This window comes from Charadrius vociferus, unplaced genomic scaffold, assembly GCF_000708025.1.
Source record: "Charadrius vociferus isolate BGI_N301 unplaced genomic scaffold, ASM70802v2 scaffold4, whole genome shotgun sequence".
In the NCBI taxonomy this organism is placed as follows: domain Eukaryota; kingdom Metazoa; phylum Chordata; class Aves; order Charadriiformes; family Charadriidae; genus Charadrius; species Charadrius vociferus.
In genome coordinates, this window is record NW_009648150.1 from 197,883 (window position 1) to 219,212 (window position 21,330).

Genomic DNA, 21,330 nt, shown 5'->3' on the forward strand with positions numbered 1-21,330 from the left:
TGATGACAGGGTGATACATGTGAGAAGGGGAGGGAGTGTCGAAGGAAAAGCACATAATGTGGGTGACTTTAATTATGTGGAAGGTGGGAAGATTGACTTCCCGGTCCTGAGCAGGGTGTGTGAGAAGATACATTAGTCTGTATTCTATCAGGGGTTGATGAGGTCTTCTCAAAGATGTTAGTAGTTACTTGGAAGAAAAAAAGGTGCACTCGCTGGCAGTATTTATGAGAGCTTTAATTACATTTCACAGACTGAGTTCCAATTAGAAGGGAAGGGGGGAAAAAAGAGGGAAGAAAAGAAGTACGTTGTGTGTTAAGAGCACAGCGGTAAATCTATGGCTAAGGATAATGGTAAACAAGGTAGCTGTACATTATGGTATTATCTGCACACTTCTATTTTTAGGTGTCTATTCCAACTCCCCACCCCCACCCCCCCGGCACAATGCTCATAAAGGGGTCAAACACGGGCCTCCGTTACTCATCTTCCAAGATGGAAGGCAAAGATCATTTGCAGTTGCTGCAGTACAAGGCTATTACTTTTTTTTTTGCCGAATCATTAACTGTGTCATAAAACAGCACTCCAGAAAAGGCAGACAGAGACAGATCGCAACATTTGTCTCTGTACTCGCGTGAACAGTGGAAAAATATTGCTATCATTAGTGCATCCTTTTGCATTGTGTTTAATGCTGCAGGTTCCCACACTTAGAATCATAGAATGGTTTGGATTAGGTTTGTGTTATCCTTGTTACAGTCTCATCTAACCGGTTTCTTACTCAGATGACCAGGATGTCTGTTTATTTTAATGTCAGGAGGTAACACTGAATGGGGAGATGTATAAATTGCTCAGCACTGGCTTAATTCTCTTCCTACTGTAGTCAACCAGGGATTTTGCCATTTACTTCACTGCAAGGATGGTACCTCCATGTCTGAGTGGCTTTGGCACAACTCTTTCATTACATCCCTCTCACATGCTTCGGAAAGAGGCTTTTCTGTACTCTTTACTTGTGGTCTAAGCTATTTGCAAGTATCTTTGCAGGCGATGCAGGTAAGAGATGTGTTTTGTCTAATGACATCGGTGTTAGGCACGGGGAATACCTTGGATCTTGCGGTATTGTTAATTAAAATAAAGGTGAGTCTGCAAACAGTTCATGACAAACACTGAAATTCTGGCTAGAGAATAGCAGGAATTAGCTAGTGAGATTGCTTTCATTTCAGATAATATAATTCCTCCCACTGATTAATAAAAGGGTTAACAACATTCCTTAATAGCAGTGAAATGGCTGCGGTGAAGCCCTTGCAGTACTTCAGCAAATGGGAATTTTTGCTCTTCTGTGATTCCACAATCACACTTGGAAAGTTAAAATGGGTCAAAGGAGAAAACTCCCTTTTCTTTGGTGATGTCAAAACCAAAATCCTTGTTTATTTAAAAGTAGCTATGTCAGGAGTAAGGTATGATGGAGTATAATTGCAAAATTCTTATTTGGTAATTAGTATCTTGCAGCCATCTTAATGCTATTAAGAAACAGGCATAATTGCACGTAGGATGTATATATTTATCATGCGAGCTGGCACTTCAGACCATTAGGAAGTATCTGTAGCTTTGCTGTATGCTGCATGTAGATTAATCTAGTTTAGGAGACTTAAGAGCCTGTCAGAGAGACGCTCCCATCATCTGAGCGGTTGTACCGTCAAGTGGTAGGAGAGCACTTGGAGAGGCACCAGATGTTTCCCATAGCCCTGCTGCAATAACATTGTGGGTCCTTGATATTTATGCATTTCCAGAGGTTTCCTTGTTGCTGGCTGCAGTGTTCACCACTGCCTGTTTTATATACACACATAAAAGAAAAAAAATAAATTGGTGAGGGCCAGGAGGGAGTAGTGTTCATCTCCATTGGAGCTCTGTTGCACAGGGTAATCCTGTGTGCCAGCATTGGAGGAGAGAAACCTGGACTCCTGGGATCTGCTGGGAAGAGGCTTGCCTATGAAATAACCCCAGCCACACATCACAGGTGCAGGGCTCTGCAGCCTTACATGAAAAAAAATGTTGTTGGGGATTAAACCTGATTTTTCTTGTTAGACCATCGAAGAAAGTATAGGTAGAAGCAGCTTATTCTGGAAAAAAACATGGCTAGGAATAAAACAGGAACAACTTGCCAAGGAAAGAGGATTTTCAATAAAAGATCATCATTAGCAGCTCAACACTCAGGGCTTTTTAATTAAATGTATTTGGGAAGGGATGGACAAGGAAGGTCTCAGGGGAGAGATTGTTTCAGCCACAGGCCTAAAGCTACCGCCAAAGATGAGGTTGTACGTGCTTCAGCAGAACATGTTAACTGTGAACCTCGTGGTGCTTTGTGGGGGTTGTGAACATCCCTCCCACACGTTTTACAGGCAGCAAGAGAGAGTGAAGTGATTTTTCCCAGTTTAGCAGCGGGGCTGGGAAGAGACCAAAAGTCACCAGGGTCTGGTGGCACTGCGCTTCACTGGAGTTGAGGTTGAGCCATAAAGTTAACTTAGTTTATTTGTGTCCTCCCCTTCTCCCCAACATTTCTTGACCACGTTTTAGTGCTCTTTGCGGGAATACAGGGTTAGGGATTGAATCTTGGTGTACAGCTGAGCCCTTCCTGATGAGGACTGCTGAACAGCACAAGACCATAAATAGGATCTCTTCTGAAATGGAAGAGTAAACTTTTTCTCTGTTAATCTGCAGCTGATTGTGGGTCCAAGTGGTCTTCTGTTCCATTCATTTCTTTGGCTTTTGGATATATTATGTTTCCCCTTCCCTTAGTGGATTGAATTCTTGTCTTCATTGTATGGAAGCTGCTTCTGATGAAGTTGGTGAGAAGTCTCCCATGAAGACAAATGCAAGGTATGGCCTGATGTCTCAGGTAGATTTGATGCTTCCCACTTTTTCTTCAGGATGTCTTCACAGCTGCTGCTTGTGTTTCTGTTTGGGCTCTAGAAATTTTGTCTCTAAACATAAATTTTTCCCCAAAGTGTTGAGAAAGGAAGATTCCCTGGTGCACGAGAGTATAATCATCATGATCTTCATTCTTTTAACAACGCATTGTCTTGCAAAACTGCACTTTCCCCCCCCTCAATTTTCTGGAAATCCCTTTGCCCATGTCATTTAGTATATAGTAGTAGTGTATGATTTGACATGCCTTACTGAGGAAAAGATGAAGCGGAGAGCATCAGATTTATTATTGGGTCAGTGACTGAGATATTTTTTGAGTTCCCAGAGCTTTATCATAGTGGCCATCCTGGGTCTTGTCAGTAAAGAGATGATCTCGAGAATTAGATCACTGAGATTATAATATACTGCTGTGTTAGACAAGATTCATGGTTGAGAGAGGATATGGCATTTAATGTCCCTTTTAAATGTCACATCCGGGCTTTAACAGCCATAGTCTCAGAATAAACAAAAGAGAACGCAGCTAGCTCCAGCAGTTTTAAAATGAGCAGCACCCCAGTGATGCCAGTGGGAACTCACGGTCCATGTTTGTGCAGCAGATACAAGACTAAGCAGCCACTGGAAACCATGCAAGGATGACAGCAGTATCTTTCTTGAGATGCAAGGTAAGATGTGCCTATATGGTCAGCATACCTTTCAGTTAGCAGGAGAAAGAAGTAAGTAATATGAAGTTCTTATCAGAGCGATGCACAACAAGTTAGACAGTTATTAATGGCTTGAGTAATTTTGGTTGGAGTACAATAAATAAAGTGATTGTGTACTGCGTGAAGTAATACAGGTCTCTGCAAGCAGTTGCTTGGCAGCTGTACGACTGGATGGGATTTTTTTTTTCTTAGCTATGTAACATTTTGAATGGATGATAACACTGAGAAAAATGTATTTCCACTTTTCTCAGATGCATTTGTCACTGGTAGAAAAAGGCCCATGGGAGCATAATCCATGGAGCTGAATTCTGCACAATGTAGTGCTATATAGTATAAAAATGCATGTGGACACTTCACATTGATTAGATGTGATAGTTCAGTATTTGTGGCTTTTTTAAAATCAGGCTGTTTTTATAATTTTTACAGACTGATAAATGTTGCCAAGTTGCTTGGAAATTCACTGACAGTCTTCAAGGGACATTCAACTTTAAAAAGCACACTTGAAGCATATATCCTTACTTAAGGCTTTTCTTGATTATTTTTTTTTTCTGGATGACTCATGGAAGTATGCATGTGTGTATATCTATATTTAAAAGTGTCCTTTTCCATTTTGTTTTTTGGGTTCTCAGCAAGTAACTGTTATATTGATTTTTTTTTTAAATACTTTTTGTCTTCAGTACTAATTTCTAGAACAAAGTTCAGTTATCTCTTAAAATGTCCTTTTTTTTAAACCAAGTTTACTCCCTTTTTCAAATTGTGCCCTCCCCCTTTACCCAAGCAGACATCACTATTAGATATAAATGTGATTTTGTAATTAAGGACACAGGGTAAGATGGGCAGTACTCCAGCAAGTCCCTACATGGTGAAGTTTGGTAATCTCCCCCAAGGGATGAATCATTATTGATTTAAAGGAAGATGAAAACTCAGTGGTATTTTGTGGGAGGGCTAAATTATCTCTTCTGGCCTTAAAATCTAGAGATATTGATTTAAAATTGATTATCTTGGTTTACCTGCTGCCTATAAATTTGCAAATTCAAGCTAAATGAGCATAAAACACGTTCTGGTTGAGTCCTGTGTATTTGTACAGAGTTTTAACTAAACCATTTTAAATATTGCTCTTTTTGTTAAGCCTGCTTAACTGTGTGTAGCTCTCTTTAGAGTACTTCTTATTGGGGGGGGGGGGCAGTCTAGCAACATTTGAATCCTTCACTGTAATTGAATCCTGATGCAAACCCAAGTCTTTGTTATTCTTGCATTCACCGCAATGACCTTGATAATGAGAATGCTTCACCTTTGCTTCTCCTTGGAAGGCGGTCCTGTAAAAGCGGGATCAATTACGTGCATTGCTAGGATCCCGTTTTCAATACCGCTAAATTAAAAACAGTTAGAGCTAGTTAATGGGCTTTCCCCCTGTATAGACGGTGGAGAATAAACAAAGGGGAATAGAAGCTGAATTGTCTGAGAGGAGGTAATCTCTGTTTTGTTTCTGCCATAGATTAGGGATGATCAATTATCATGTCAGAAGGCGGAGAAGCTAATATACCCCAGAATCTACACGTAGTTATTTAATCATCCTGCCTGATGCATAGCATTCATCATTCACATTTTTAATGCCACTTACTGTTATCATCTCACATTTATGCAGGGCACATTTAAGGAGAGAGAAGTCATCCTGATAGGCGATGTCCTAGGGAATAGAATAGTGGAGAAACCCATAGGTTTGTGGCTCTTTAGTCTAAGTAGCTTGAGCCCTGGCACCATGCAGACAAACTGTTGTACACGTCTGATCTTGAGATGATAGCCCTGTGGGTGATTCAAATTGTTGTCTTAAAGAAAACCTTAATGAAGTCCCACCTCTACTGGGTGGGTAGCCCTCAATGGTGCTGTAAACTGCTTCTTTTCCAAGAGCAAGTGGGAGCTAAGATCATCACAGACCTGTGAAGGCAGGCAAATAACTGTGAGCAGCTGGTATTTGTGCAGTAAGCTCTAATAGCCACCCCGTCCTGTCACCTGCCTTGTTTGGACTACTTTCAGCTATCTTCAAGGTGCAATTTCAGCCAGCCACTGGATGACATGCGCACTTGCAGCATGAATGTTGATTGAGGAGGAGTCATAAACGTGGCAGGGGAATACCAAACAGGGAAGTGGTTTATGTATTGCATCTATGGAGGCATGCATGTATGTATTTTAATTCCTCACTAAACTTTTTGGTGGTCTAGTCCACACACTGAATAAAGATGAAGGTGAGAGAGGTAGAAGGAGTAGGGCACTGGCTTAGGTCTATCCAAGACAAACCCTGGTCCAAGTCGGAAAAGAGAGCCAAGACTCCTCTGAAGGAGGAACCCCCGGTGACTGATCATGTTGAAAATCCCTTTTCTTTTCTAGTAGTTAGAAAGCTGAGAGGAGGTGAGTAATCAGTATAAGGAGAACTTGCCCAAAACACATCTGTAGCCCTATTATAGTGGTCATGAACCAAAAGAGGAATCTGGATGCAAGATTTGTCTTGCTTTCATCTTTCTGTAATGAGGTCTTGGGAATGCTGGATGAAATGATGTCACCAAAGCCTCAAGATATATTTGAGAATGCAGCTTCACAAGTGCTTACTCTGAAGCAGTAAGTTGCTTGATTCCTATAAGCCTCTTCCTACCCATATCTCCAAATAGTGAAGCCACTTCTTGTTTCGCAGCCAGGAGATGGATGGATCTAAAATGTGGATTTGTGGCACATGTTTTTCCCCTGATACTTCAGAGAGTGATACTATCAGAAACACAAGCCAAAAAGGCAGAAAATTCCCACTCCACTATGCTGTGTGCATTTATCGCGCCTAATTTTTGAACAGTCATACCCACAAAGCTGTGAAAAATACGGTTGCGGGAGAACCAGCCACCAACCAGTGTAGATTGCATTAAACAGGGTTTTACAGACAGAAAGCTGTTTGACCGCAGTTCTGATGCCAAGGAGAAGCTAAAGACATGCCCATTTATGCATCACATATGCAGCTACAGTTTAAAACATCTGAAATCTCCTTAGGGACAATTTAGCTTCTGGATGGCTGTCCCACCCTCGGATGCTTTGGCTATTTTCCTGTTCCCATTGCCCTGACCTCCAGAGCCCATGGTGGCCCAGCTGAGTAGGCAAGTGCTTAGGAGATTCCCTGTCAGCAGTAGAGGGGAAAAATTGGGCTAGAGAGTCCCCGTTCAGTCTGTAAATTGGGTTTTCATTCCAGAAGTGTTAGAGAGTATTCTTGAGTTCATTTCTAAATCCTTTTCAGCAGCTTCAGAAACCGACTGGACTGGAAAACCTTAACATATTTTGTCAGAAGAGAGTCTGTATTTGCTTCCTGCAGGAAGGTAGTGCCTCTGCAGGGCGGGAGAGTCAAGGGCCGTGCTTTCATACGCAGCTGCGTGTATCCCATTCAGAACACTGATGTTCATCCCAGGCTTTGTGTTGCTCGGTTGTGATCTCTGCAGTTTCACCTCAGCAAAGCAATTTTACACAGCGCTCATCTTTAAGCACACAACTAGTGCTACTGCTTGGAAACAGAAATTGGAGAGAGTTATTAAATTATGAAAATAAGCCTTTACCACAAATTTCCCCGTAATTTTCCTTTTTGTCACTCACGTAGGGTTTTTGTTCCATGTTTGAGCTCAACATGGTGTCACCAAGTTGCTTGTGATTTAAATAGAAGCAGCCGGCTGCCAGGCGTAATGCTTGCAGGTATTCCTTCTTTTCTTTATTTGCCTTACAGCAGTGCCTGCAGGCCAAAGCACAGATTGTGCTGGCAGCATCTGAATAGTTAATTCCTGCCCTTAAAGTCAAAATAGATAAAGGAATTATCATTATCTTCATTGCACAGATAACAGCACGGAAAGATGAAGTGACTTGCCCATGGTCATGCTACGAATCTCTGGCAGAGCCGGAAAGCAAAGCATTATTTCCTCTGGTCTGATGCTTTTATCCCAGTGCCATCCTTTTGTGCGACTAGCTACTTTCAACAATTTAGATTTTTTCTCAACGTCTCCTGGCACAAATGTGCAGGCTGGTAAATGGCACAAAATGTATGTCTCCCAGATCTCTGCCTTTCAAGATCCTTTTTATTTTTATCATTCACCTTATGATGCCCAGCTGCCTTTGTAGACCCATGTGTCTGGAAGGATCTCAGGATGTGCTCGTCTAACCTGCTTTAAAACCTCCAAAGGCACAGATGCCACAGGTTCAGTGGGTGATTTTTCCCAGTGCTTCATTATTTTTGTCCTTAGAAAGCTGTTCCTAAATTTAATTCTGTGCTTGTCTTGCTCTAGAGACAGCAACCTTTTACTTATGTGGAGACTCATGTTCTCTTTCAGTCTCTTTTTTTCCTGGAACTGAACAGCTCTGCTTCTTTCAGTTTCTGTTCATAGCTTTCTCAGCTTGTGCTTGTTCTCCAATTCCCTCTTGGATTCCCTCAAAATGCACTGTGTTTTTCCCTGCCTTCAAAATGGGGCACAGTACGGAGCCATCAGCTCCCTCGAGCACTTTCCCCTTCTCCCCAAGGACCTGATAAATCACTTCTCTGCCTCCTGGGAAGTCCCGGGTTGAAGCTGCAGCTCTTCCTACCTTCCTTCCTGCCTTCCAAAGGGGCATTGCACGCTCCCCGTGTGTCACACTGCAAAGGTTACCCCTTAGGAAGCTGAAGGTACCCAAATTTCCCCTGTAGTATGAAGAGATGTTTTCCCAAGCACCTGTGGTGCACTTTGATCTGCACCAAATTTGCTAGTTAGCTTCTTTTTAATGCTTGGAACCTGAGATTTTAGGGCAAACGCTACCCATGGCCACATTTAAGTGCCAAAAAACTGGGCAGAATATCTGGGTTAGCAGCAAGGATGAGATCTGTTAGATTTTGCCTCTATTTGTCTGCCATTTCCCTTAAAAATGGTGATAGCCCAGGCAGCATTTGCCCTGATCCAGAAAAGCCGCTGTCAGTCTAAAACCAAGGATGGGGTGGGAGTGGGTTTATGGACCACAGGTATATGTAACCACAGGTATATGTAACCACAGGTATATAAACCTTTCCATTTCAGCTCTAGTCACTTTGAGGTTTTACTATTCTAGGATTTTGTTGTAATAGCACAGAATCACAGAATAGTCAGGGTTGGAAGGGACCTCTGAAGATCATCTAGTCCAACCTGTTTGGTATATTATTTTTTTAAAAGAATTTCATTTCAAGCCTTCTACTCTTCATTGGGGAACTTGCTTATGGAAAAGGTCTGGATCATGGTTCTGCAAAGCTGTGGCCAGCTCAGGGTCCTGTCAAAGGCTTGTGCTTTTCTCCCATTGATGAATGACGTGAGAGAAGAGCAGTGGTGGTAGGAAGGGCCAAGTACTATAGGAAATCCAAAACTAGCTCCCATGGGAGTTAAGGACTTTGCCCATTCTTCCCTCTGACCTGCTGCACCTCTTCAGTAGCTGTTCTTCGAGTGGAAACATAAGGAATTTATTTGGCTGCCTCTGATTTCACTGGAGTGTTTAGTAATTTGGCTTTAATATTAGAATTCATCAGCAAGACTGATTGGTGTATCATACAGAGTGGCAGGCTTGGCAGAGAAGGAAATTTCCCACGCAGTTTAAAAATGGTCTGTGAATTTACTGGGTTTAGAGTTTGATAGCAGCTGGAAGAAGGATGCAGCAAGTCTTGTATGAAGAAAGGAGCCAATCTAGGAATTAAGAAGGTGAGTTTTGGTAGGGAGCAGGACCAGGCATGGTTTATGCATTTTATTCAGTAGCTATGGTTTTGTTTTGTTTTTAGTGGCATGTGGTTTTTAAAAGGAAGCTTTTGCTTAAATGCAAATAAGATATTAGGTTACTAATGACTGGAGGGGCACCGGTAAGTGTGCTGGAAGCTAACCTGATAAATGCACTCAGTGATGAGGATTCTACTGCAAAATGCTGAGCCCTGTGGCTGTGATCCAGCAAAGTGCTGACAGCAGTGGTAGTACTCATGCGCTTAAAGTTAAGCATTTTCCCAAAGCACTTGGATGGGTCAGAGCTGTAGTCCTTATCACCTTGCTAGGAGTGAATTTATAATAAGAGTCATGTGAGTCAATAGTATTTATTCTTAGGCTTCACAACTAAACCACTAATGGAGTACAGGGAAATTACAGCTCTCCTGTGGTGTGAAGGAATCTGGCTCTGGTCTTAACCGCAAATGTTCCCCAGCTTTGAGAAAAACGTAATATCTTGATTTCAGAAACAGTAGAAAAAACAAAAACAGGTAATGCAGTTCCCTGTGGATCTGCACCCTATAGGAAGATATTCCTTCATGTCTGTCTTTCCTGCTTTGGCAACCCTTCATCTCAGGTACACCTCAGCACCCTTGCACCTGCTAGGGACAGCAGAGAGCCCTTTTCCCTCAGCCCAGGCAAACTGCCCCCCTCGCCCTTCCCAGGATTGGGATAAGTTACAGCCCAACAGGAATTGTCTGTGCAGGACTCAGGGCTGATGCTGCTATAAGTACAAATGAATGTATGCTAGGCCTACCAATTGGAAAGAAATTTCCCAAACAGTGAATTATGGCCATGGCCAAGTCTTGCCGGGCCAATTTTTTATTTTTATTTTTTAAAACAGTCCATAGCTTTATGAAGGAGATTTGCACCATGCTGCCTGAGACTCTGGCTTTGGAGTCCCTGCAAAACACAAGTGAGTGTTTGCAGGGGTTCAGGTTTCAAGGGCAAAATATTACCTTGATTGATGGTACAGAGCATGGTGCCCTTTGTAGCCTTCATTATATAGACAGTCCTCAAAATTCTCATACACTGATGTTCCTGATAAGGCGTTGAACGTGTTTGTTGAGTGAACAAGCTGGAGGTAATACCTCTCCTCCCTCGAGATGAGTGTGCTCAATATTCTACAGTTGTCTATGATAAGTCTTGTCAGAAATCACAAAAGAAATGAAAATAACAGAGTATGGAGGATTTCTCGACAACTGAAGTGCAAGAACATTTCTTCACATCCCAACAATGGGCATTTCCAATGGTGACTGTGCTAGTTAGCTCATGCTGCCTGGAGATAAACTGCCACTAACGTCATTATTCTCATTTACAACTTTTAAGGTTGCTGGGGGCGGTTGCTATCACCTACAATTTTCTCTGGTGATATCTGGTCACATTTTCCCAAAGCTCTGTGCCTGTAAGTGGTGTGAATATTCAGGCAGCTTCCACTCTTTAAGAGTACACGTCTCGCATCCGTGATTGCCAGGAGCTGAAAGCATGTCTGTACAACTCTGTAAACAGAAGGCAAATGGCAAGAACGCAATTTATGTTTTGAAAGCATGTGTTTTTAAGAGTCTTGCCCAAGATCATGCAGTGTGCAATTTATGTTTTGAAAGCACGTGTTTTAGTCTAAGAGTCTTGCCCAAGATCATGCAGTGTTTGGAGATGGCGGTGATATGCGATAGGTCCCATTAAATATGCTGGCTGTGTTGTACGTGGAGTGGTGTGCACATGAGCAGTGACAAAGTAGTCTTGCCCCAAAGGCTCTGTAGTTTAGAGCCCAGATCCTGTGATGTCTTTAGGCTCTGCTGGTAATCCTGTCACAATTGCAACGTATGATAGCTGTGTCATGGCGTAGCTTTTTAATGCTAAGTTTTTGAGAAGCTATTTGCTTTTTTTTTTGTGGTTAGAGCAGTAATTTTTGGAAACATTTGTGCAGTCAGCAACAGGGCATACAGAAAATAGTGCTGGAGGTGAGATGTTGCTACACCTGCTGGGGTAGCCTCTACAAAGCTCGGTGCTTGAGTGAGTCTTAGCAATATTTTTTGCAAAATATTTTGTGAATGGCAAAGCTTGTGTTGGCTGCATCCACTGTCCTTTGAGGAGTATGTGTTGAGCCCTGCTTTCTTACAATTAACACCATATTTTGATTAAGAGGAAAAGACTACATACAAACAAACACTTTAAAGCCATGAATTTTATTGTTTTCATAACTTGTGCATTGATGATCAGTAATCAGTCTTAATAACAAAGTATATTATAGATACATTTTTATAACAAGTTAACGTAAGGAGGATTTGAGTAATGATTTTGTACATGCAGTAATACTGATGTCTTGCTATTTGTTCCTTTAATACCATTTTATAGGAGTAGCTAAATATCATGGAGTGTTCATCAAAAGATTTGCAGCAAGAAGCAATAAGTCCTTATGGGTGGGTCAGTTGATGTTTGCTAGTCGCTATTAAACAGTAGATACCTGGTTTCCCTTGTTTTTTCTCTTTGCTGTTTCTGTCCTTGCAACCTCCTCCAGGAGATGCTCAGAGAAAAGGTGGCCTTGAATTAGGTGAATTCAGCATGCACGCACTCCTCCTTCCCCCAGGTGGTTCTAGTGCAGTGGAATTGTATCAGGAATGGGGTATTGGGGCACAGTAAATCTTGAGGCCTTAGACCACACTGGTGCATTGCAGTCCCAGTCTCAACCAGGCATATCTCCTGAGCTGTTACACAAATCAGAAGTAAGAGATTAACCGTTATCCCTGTGCTAATGCAAATTGCATGCAGGTTACTTCTGTTATCTCTCTAATGCAAGTATGAATTGAAGTTGGCTTTTTTCCTGTTTTGTATCTTCCAAGCTAATGCAAGTATGAATTGAAGGCTTTTTTCCTGTTTTGTATCTTCCAACCATGAGCACTTCTCTGTAGTGGGGCTGCTGGTAATTAAAAGCATCAGGTTAGTAGTATCCACAAAACCACAGCATCCATCCTGTTCTCTCTGCCTTTAGCAGAGGTACTTTTCTGGTATCTTAGGTCCAAGGATTAGAAATCTCGAGAGAAATTACTTGAGGAAAGCTTTGTCAAGGAAAGAACAGGCTCTTCAAGAGAATTAGGCAGCAATTTGGGTTTCACCTTGCATGAACCCAACCCTGTGTCCAGCTGGGAGGCAGCAAGGTCTGGGAGCACCTTGGCTCTGTGGCCTACTTGGGCTTCAAGTCACGTCCTGCTGTTGAGCTCAAGGAGCTGTGTTTAGTCTTTTAGGGACTGGGGTGGGAACCACCTGAAAGATCGCTCCTTTTCATAGGAGATAAATCTGGTTGCTTGGGTTAGCCAGGGACTCATGTTACAAAAATGGAGCTCTGCCTTCTGTCAGGGCCACTGAGTGCTTGAATTGGGTTCCTCTCTCTTGCGTGACCTCTTTCATTTCAAGGCACACATCAAGGCATCTCAAGTTTCAGCAGTGTTCAAAGTGGAGGTAGGTAACAGAGACTTTAAATTGGTCTAAGACCTGGCATTTACCTCAGAATGTTCATCTTGGGAGGCAGAAGATTTGAAGAAACACGATATATTTGCTGCTAAGGAAATGTGAAGATTGTGTTCTTGTTTTGATATTTGATGCGGGACCAACGTGAAGTTCCTATCTACTCAAGAGATACCTTGAAACATCATTCAAAAGAAGATGATTTCCATATATGAACTGTGTTTTAGGATTGGACTCATATTTGGCAAGGTGTTTGGACTTAATCCTGGGGCTAAAATTTACCCTCTTGCATTATTTAGGGCCTGTGAACCATTGAAATCCTCAGGTAGAATTGAAATGGCATTTGATGCTACATAGTGCAAGGACCTTTCATTCCCTGGACTCACTTTTCAGAAGCACTTACAAGCACCTGCAAATTGGGGTCTGACTTGTTTGCCTAACTAGCCAGGCATGGTTTGCAACTGCTTGTCCTCAAGGGACAAAGAGTTTTGAAACCCATTATCAGGCAAACTGGGGTACACTTTGAGATATTAAAAACTGCAGCACAAAAGTCAAGTTCTGACTGAACTTTTAGGGACTGAAAGGACTTTCTGACCCAGGTATAATGTCCACAGTAGAAGTACCCTTGGGGGAGCCATTGGGTGTTCAGCTTTTCTAAAAGTATGTCATTTCTGTGCAGAAATGCAAATACAGTGAAGTCTTTTTTTTTAAATCTTTTTTTTCTTCTCAAAACAGTGTTTCTGTTTTAACTAAGGTATGTATCTTGTTTAAAATCAATCTACTGCTTGAAGTCGCCTGCAATTTCATGTGCCTTTAGTGTGACTTGGTGAATAATGCAGGGCTTGCTCCAAACTGTGAAGTCACCAAAGGCCTGAGAAAAAAATTTCAATGATGTCATTAAGTAGGAACTGAGTGAAAAATTCCAGTATACCAGGCTTTTGCAGTGGAACCAGAATTACTTGTCTTGTGGTTACTCTTCTGAGACAGGTTTCATTTTCTTCAATTAATGCACTTATAAAGGCAGGTTTAATGATAGGATAACTTTTTGGTTGTATGATGACAGGTGAAGTTATTGATTTAATCTCAAGCATGCATTTGGCTTTTAAATCTTTTGGCGTAAATTCAGACTGCAAAAAAAAGTGGCATCACATGGAGGGAGGAACCCCAAGGTGCGCTGTGAGGTCTGAAGTGTTAGATCCCAAACATTTGCACATGCAGGAATGTAATAACAGTAAAAGGAATTGTAAACACATGAAAAACATATGAAAATCCAGAGCATAGATGTCTATAAAAGGTGATGCCTGGATAGATGTCTATGTCTTAGATGTCTGTGACAGCAGCCAGGACAGAAATGGTAGCAGCAGAATCTTCCTCTTTGATGCCTTGGTTGTCTTTGGAAGGGGACCTGAATCCCAGGTACCTGGAGAGCCAAAGGAAGGAGAGGTGCCAGCCCCTTTGCCTGTGTAAATCAGCCTCTCTTCCTGGGCTGATCCAGGTTGCTCCAAGTGATGATCTGTCCTGACAGAAGTTAACGCTGTATTGCAGGTTCTGGGCTGGCCACTTGGTTTTTGTACCGAGGGGAAAGGGAGCTAGTTTTTTGTTTGGTTGGTTGGTTTTGGTTTTTTTTTCAATCAGAAGTGGAAAACTTCACTGGTTGTGCATCTAAGGGTGAGATGGGGCGCCATTAGCTGTTGTTTCTGCCAGAGTGAAAAATACCAAGGCAATAGTAATTGGGCTGGAGAGAGCATTAGATAGACCATGACATGTAGAAACTGGATTATTTGTTTTATCTTGGTGCAGTGGTCATTCACCTGATAACATTAGTTTCTCTTAAAATATAATTAACATTTTATTCCACTAAGCATCATTATATGTTAGACGATAGAGGGACACAGCGCAGTATGTTGTAAATACTGGGTTTGGTGCCTCAATGGCTAATTCAGTGCTAATGTCATTATCAAAGGTTGCAGAGGAAGAATGTCCTAAAAGGTCTATTCCTCAAGAAATCATCTCCTGTAGTTATTCAGATGTGACTAATGATGCATATTCTGCAGAAACTTTAATTTATGTATTTGGTACATCCCCTTATTCTTCTTAAGAAATGTTAGAAACAGAACAAAAAAAGGTAGAATCAGTTTTCTGTGCTTTTATTTGCTTCCTGATTAATTTTGGTCTCAGGAAAGCAAAAATGTACATTAGCAATTTCACACCTTGTTACGTCTTCTGTTTGCTTTCATCACACGCATGGCTGTTTTCATGAATGGCAAACATAAACATAAATGATGTAATATCCCTCTTTGATTTTGAGTGTCTTGCTGAGAAATTAATGCATATGTGCAGATTACTTGTAAAGCAACATGTGAACAATTCACGACGTACATCTGCCCTTTGTAGTGTCAAGGCAGGGATTTGAACAAGACTTCTGCCTGCTTACATAAGAAACATGGGAAATTGCAGCTTTTTATATCTTGATTCTTACCTGAATTTATTCTTTTACATGTTGTACTCCAAATGGGAGTGCTCCGTGGCTTGACTTCTTTCTGTTAAGAGGATGCTGCCCTTGCAGAAGCAGTGACCTTTGAAAAGCATGTCTCAAGTAATCCTTTTATTTTACTGAGATCATATAGCACAGTATCCAGTTGCAGGCTTTTAAGATGGAATGATTGCAGACTTTGTCCACTTGCCTGGATTGGATTACATTTTGTTTGACAAAGAAAACTCTAAAATACTTATACCTTCCTTCCTTCAGTTCAGAGCATTGTAGTCTCCATGTGTTGAGGATGCAGAGCAGTTGCCGTATCATCCCAGCACCGCTGGGATTTATTGAATTTACTTAATTGGCCTTTATCTCACAGTTACACTTTAACGCTTCTTTTGAAGCAGATTCAAAAAGGATACAGTTACTCCTTTTCTAATTTACTCTGAGAGTTGGGTTACTCATTTTCTTATCTTCCCTCCTTTTCCCGGTAGAGCAGAGCATTCTGCAGAGCCATGATTGAACATGTTAGATACTTGCATGGCAAGAGATTGAAGTCCATGATGCTGTTAACTAACTAGCCAAGTTTTTTACACACTACTTTTTAAACAGGATGCTTTGTTTTAGGGGAATAGGGAGTTTGACGGGCGCTTTTGGATGGCTGGTTGTGCCTTTTGTGTTATACTGTATTGATGCACTTGAAGGAGAACTAAACTCCTCTGAACCTCACAGGGGAAGATTTTGCGGGTGAGTTCAGGAGTACTTGCACTGATTTCTTGTTTTTAAAGCACTTGTGAGCCTTGGTCGTATAAACACTTCAGGAAACCTCAATAAAGTGGATGAAAAGTCCATTATTTGGTCAGGCGATCTTGACACTGAGAATTGCATGGTTTTTGCCTTCCTGAGAGGCGTTCAATACCAGGGAGGGCTGAGGTCTCCCCTTGCTGCACTTCTCAAGTTTGCTTTTGCTAGTAGGAGTTTAAAAAGGTTTAATGCTCAGTTCTGACTTTCTCCGTCCTGCTAGACCTCTGCTTCCAGCTCTACAAGCCTGGGATAGGCGTTGCAAGAAATTGGGGGCATTGGAGAACAGTCCCAGAGGGGCACAAGTCCCTTTTTCTGAGTACTTTGGTGTCTCCATCCCCTATATATAGCATCCGAGTTGCTCATGATAAAAAGTGATCAGTATTGTCTGTTTAGCTAGGGTTGTATAATAGCCTTTTATTTGGCACCACCACTCCACAGTGAGACTTGTTTTCCGATGTCTCTGAAAACCATGTAGCTCCCTTTGCATTAAGTTCATCCTATTTTAAAGAAGTTCACTACTCACTATGTCTTGTCTGGGCTAACACATCTGGCCACACACGTGTGCACAGACAATATATATCTCACATGCACAACTCAACTTGCTGTGCATGTGCATGCACAACACATATTTAGGCACCTGGATTAATTAATGGAAAGTCCTGTACCAGATTAGCAGTTTGAGTCTAGGCTGTTATTCACCTTCGCATAGCCCAAAAAATTGTGCAGGACATCAGCCAAGGGTAAGGTGACTTTTGCGGATGAAAAATTGTTGGTGATCACAGTGTGGTGCCTACATAAATAACATGATCATCATTCAAGTCAAGGTGGTTTTTTCTTTCTCAGTGGAGCAGTTGTGAGCATGGTGGTGGATGCACAGCTAAAAAGCAAGCGTTGTCTGTGCAGCTTGATGCCAGCTCTCCAGCAGAAAACAATATGGAAATGGCCAACACCTTTCAGGATCCTCCAAGAGCCAACTGAAGGAGAGATTAGTAAACAGGAGCGAGGAAAACTGGGTCTGAAAAAAAGACTGAGATGCAGGAGCTTGCTTTAAAAGAGAAGGCTCACTACTAGCCTTCAGTCGAGGGATAATTGTCTGGAGCTCTTCCCTTACTCTTTTTGGGTGACAGTCAGACTTGGCAAAGTGACTTTGTTGTCTTTGTTTTGCTTAATGGGTTGGGGTATTTTAGTATTGTGATGATTAGGTAGTCCTGCATATAGGAGGAGTCTTGTTTTTTTTTTAATAGTTCCAAATACATTTTGGAAGATAAAACATGATCATTTGCTACTGCTCTTTGCATTCAGTTGCCCATATGGCCACAAAGGTCTTTGCCATGGGTCACCCCAGCACCCCTGTAATCCTTGCTGAGAGCTGGCCTGTCCAGAGGGTGAGTTGAAGGCTCTCAGCCAGGCATGAGCTGGTTTTGCCTCTGGAGAAGCTGCTCTTGGCCCTGTAAATTAGAGACTATTAATTTCCCCCATCCCCTTTTCTTTTCACTCAGTGTTGTTTCCTAATCTCTGGCATACCTGAGGCGTTAGGGTTGCATTGCCCATAGCAACTTTTGCTAGGGAGCTGGCAGGGGTGGTAACAGCCGCAACTTGAAAAGTCTCTGCAAATATCAGACTGAAAACAAAGGATCAAACCTGTTTCTGATGCACACGTGTGCTGCAAAGGGCAGATAACCTTTCAGGGCTGCATCTTAAAATAGTAAGCAGAGCTGGAATAGCTGCTTTCATGCTGTGGCTTCCCCAAGCGCACCGCGAACTTCCAAACCGTTGATTGCCATTAAAATCTTTACAGTTGCCATTTGCAAGGAATTAGCATCACTGTGCGAGCTGTAACACCCCAGTGATATTTATGGAGAGCAATTGAATTATAAAGGTTGTAATGGCTTTGCTACCCTGTTCCTTGCTTCTGTAAAGAAGGGGCCGAAAGATGATGCCTAGGCTTTAACTACTGCACAAGCCAAAAAATAAATAGTTATGGAGCCCACGTATTCTAAGGTCTTCTGAAAAACACATACCTTCAAAGCAGCTGAAAGAAAGCCCTATGTAATCAATAGGTAATTCTGATAACGTAGCCTCCTGACACACTTGAAAAGGCAAGGTGTGGGGCTGATGTGTTTTAAAAGTGCTTCAAAAGGCAAGGTTGGTGTGTAAACTGCTGGTGGTAGTTCACGTTGTTACTTGTCTTGGCTGGGCAATGCTGGTTGGATCCTCAGCTGCTGAAAATCTGTGAGAGTCCAGTTGTTAAAAATGGGCAAATGCCTCCAAGGTGAAAACAGACCCTGCTGATCTGCAGTAGATGAGGATCGCCTTTTGTTTGAGGATGCACTGATGAGTTTGACTTTGGCTGGGGCAGACCATCTTACTAACCTTGGGTTTTGTCTGTTCTGTTTTTCTCCTGTCTTGCAGCACCTTCTCCAGTCAGTAGTGTGAAAAAAGGGAAGATAACTAAAAATAGCATCTCCCTTTCCTGGCAGGAGCCAGATCGACCCAACGGCATCATCCTGGAATACGAAATCAAATATTTTGAAAAGGTGTGACGGACTGATTGCTGAGCATCTCAAGTACCTTCTCTTTACTGTCCTCTTCTTTTAGTTATAATTATTTGAGTCATGGAAGGGAATGGAGCGATTTTATGCATAAATCAATGTCAGATTGATTTTGCAGTAAATGATTAGGAAGACTTGAAATGAGGGTGTTGTTTTCCATTAGTGTGCCACTTCTCTTGAACAAATACATTAAATCTGCGTGTCAGATTCCTCTCCAGCCTTATCACATTAAGATAGAGCCTGCTCATTTGTTAAAAATAGGAGAGGTTGGGGATTGAGCGTCTATCTCCTCCTGGAAACATCAGACTATCCCTTGCCTTTGGTATTTCAATTTCTCACTTTGTTTTGCATTTACAGTGTGAGGAGAGGAGAAAGGTTTTGTGGAGAGATTGTATCTGCTCTGTTGATGAAGAAGGGCATCCTAGCTTAAAAGCTTGCCTGGCTTTTCCAGCTCTTGCTCTTGGTCTAATGGAAAACACGCTCTCTTCCTATAAAACTTGCCTCTCCTAGTATTCATTTCAAATGGTGACTTGTTGTCTTCCTGCAAAATTAATGTAGTTTAAATGAAAACAGTTACAAATGCACTGTGTCTAAATAGCATCTTTGAGCAATGCAGCCTTAGATCTTCGGAAATCTTACATTTCCAAAAATCAGGTTTGCAAGAGTTGACTGAATAGTCAAGCAAGTTTCTTGCCTTGGCTGGGATTGTAAGGTGTTCTTTTTTCTTCTGCAACAGCCAGGCTTTCTACATGAAAACAAGAGGAAAATAATGAAATTGAGTCACAATTCACTTTTTTGGGGGGTTGAATTTCTATTTTAAGGAAGATCTTCTATTAGTTCTGGCTGTGACCCAGGTGAAACCACTCAAAATGGACCAGGTCTGGGTGCTTACTCCTCCTCTCTTCTTTCTCTGACCATGGGAGGGACCTGCTCAAGCAGCCCGTGCAAACAGGAGAAAGAATTTCAGAAGTCTTCTGCGTCTGGATAGAATCAACATTATTTTTGCAGATGAGGGAGCATGGGCAAGGCCACAAGATATGTGAGTGGCTTAAATAGGGATGAGGTTTTCAAAAAGATTAAAGCACAAAGCAAGAATCAGGATATGCTATTGCTGGAAATAATCCATTATTGATACTTTTATTAACTTGTTTGAATGACCGTTGTAATGCATTGGATCCTTACTGTGGAGTGGCCTGGAAAGATTAGCCTATAGAAACCTTGATAATGAGCAAATAATTAAAGCAAAAAAATCCATATATTTGTTCATTTTTCTTAGTTTGTTTTCAAACAAATCAGGGGGAGGAGGGGCCTAAAACGTTGTATTTGTGGTCCAGAACTAGTCTCAAATAGCTTCAGTAAATAGTTCTTCAAGTACAAGTCCTTCACGGGGAAGTAGCTAGAGCCAGTCCCGAGTTTATGCTGTCTTGATTTATTTCTTCCAGGCTGATAGCAAAGCTTAGTGTTTTCTGTAAGTGTTCAAATGTTTGCAGAAGCCAACAGTGTATTGAAAACCTAATTGGGCTGACATACAAGCAAAGATGTGACCTAATATTCACTTATTGCTTTTTAACCAGTCATTGAGTTAAATTTGGGATGTCGTCCTTAATCCTTCTTGTCTGTTGCTACTGTCATTTATAGTCTCTCGGTTTTCAGCCCCTTTATAAGGGTAAATTCTCAGAGTTCATTTCCAAGGGATGAGAATGATCTATATTAAATGTTTTGGAAAATTGAGTTTTGTCAGATCACATTCCTTTAAGAGAAATCTCTCTTTAACAAGAAAAAAAAAAAGTATTTTATATATATACACGGTCTTGTATAGCTACAGGCTTCAATGAGAAAACCTGTAATTCTACATTTGGAGATTCCCAGGGCTTTATTCAGGCATATTACTGTCTATGGAAAGTTGCCCATTAAATTAAAAAGAAAAAAGAGAAATCAGTTCAGATCCTAAGAGCTATGCAGAAATGTTGGTAGGGAATTACTAAGAACTCCTGTTTACCTCATAATAATTTGGATTTGAGAGGATATGGTGAATAAAAAGCAGTTTCCCAATTTGTAGACCTTAATTTATGAGCTCTTGTCTAGATTATGTGTTACAGTAAATAATTCTAAGAGTAATTACCAAGTGTTTCAGTGAAATTTTAATCAAAGAACTGAAACTCTGTCACATTAGAAACTGATGTAAATGAAGATTTATTTCAGCAAATTTTCTTCAAGTTCATTGCTTCAGAAGAACAATGCAAAATTAGGTATTTTCCTGGAGTTTTGGTTTATTATTCCCTTCCCAAGGTCTAATTCATGGTTCTAGAAATGCTAGTATAAAGTTGTACAATGTATAATGTATTATTCTCTTTTACGCCTAATTACATTACTGGGAAGTAGTTTTAGTATAAATTAAAATCCCTTTCTAAGGTGGTGGGACTTTTTTCCTCTTCCCTGTACCTTGGGATTGATTGTTGTAGGATGAACCTTTCCATTGCCCTGGGCTGTGTACATCCTGAGCAATGGAAAGCTGCTCCTACTGCAGATGCCAGCTTGGTCTTGGTATTGTCATGTACAGATGGAAAGTCCCTCTGCTCTGTTTCGTACCTCCTAGAGTCATTGATTATAAAATGGAAAATCAGATCTCACATTTTGTACTGCAGAAAAGTCCCTCGGGG

The 21,330-nt window shown here is 41.4% G+C and overlaps 1 protein-coding gene across 1 annotated transcript in view; it reads left to right on the forward strand.

Moving 5' to 3' along the window:
- EPHA5 (EPH receptor A5) overlaps window positions 1–21,330 on the forward strand; it is a 183,689-nt gene that overhangs the window by 113,505 nt on the left and 48,854 nt on the right. The window contains exon 5 of the mRNA XM_009884013.1: window positions 18,531–18,655. Coding sequence (XP_009882315.1) covers window positions 18,531–18,655 — 125 coding nt within the window. The remainder of the gene's footprint in view (window positions 1–18,530; window positions 18,656–21,330) is intronic.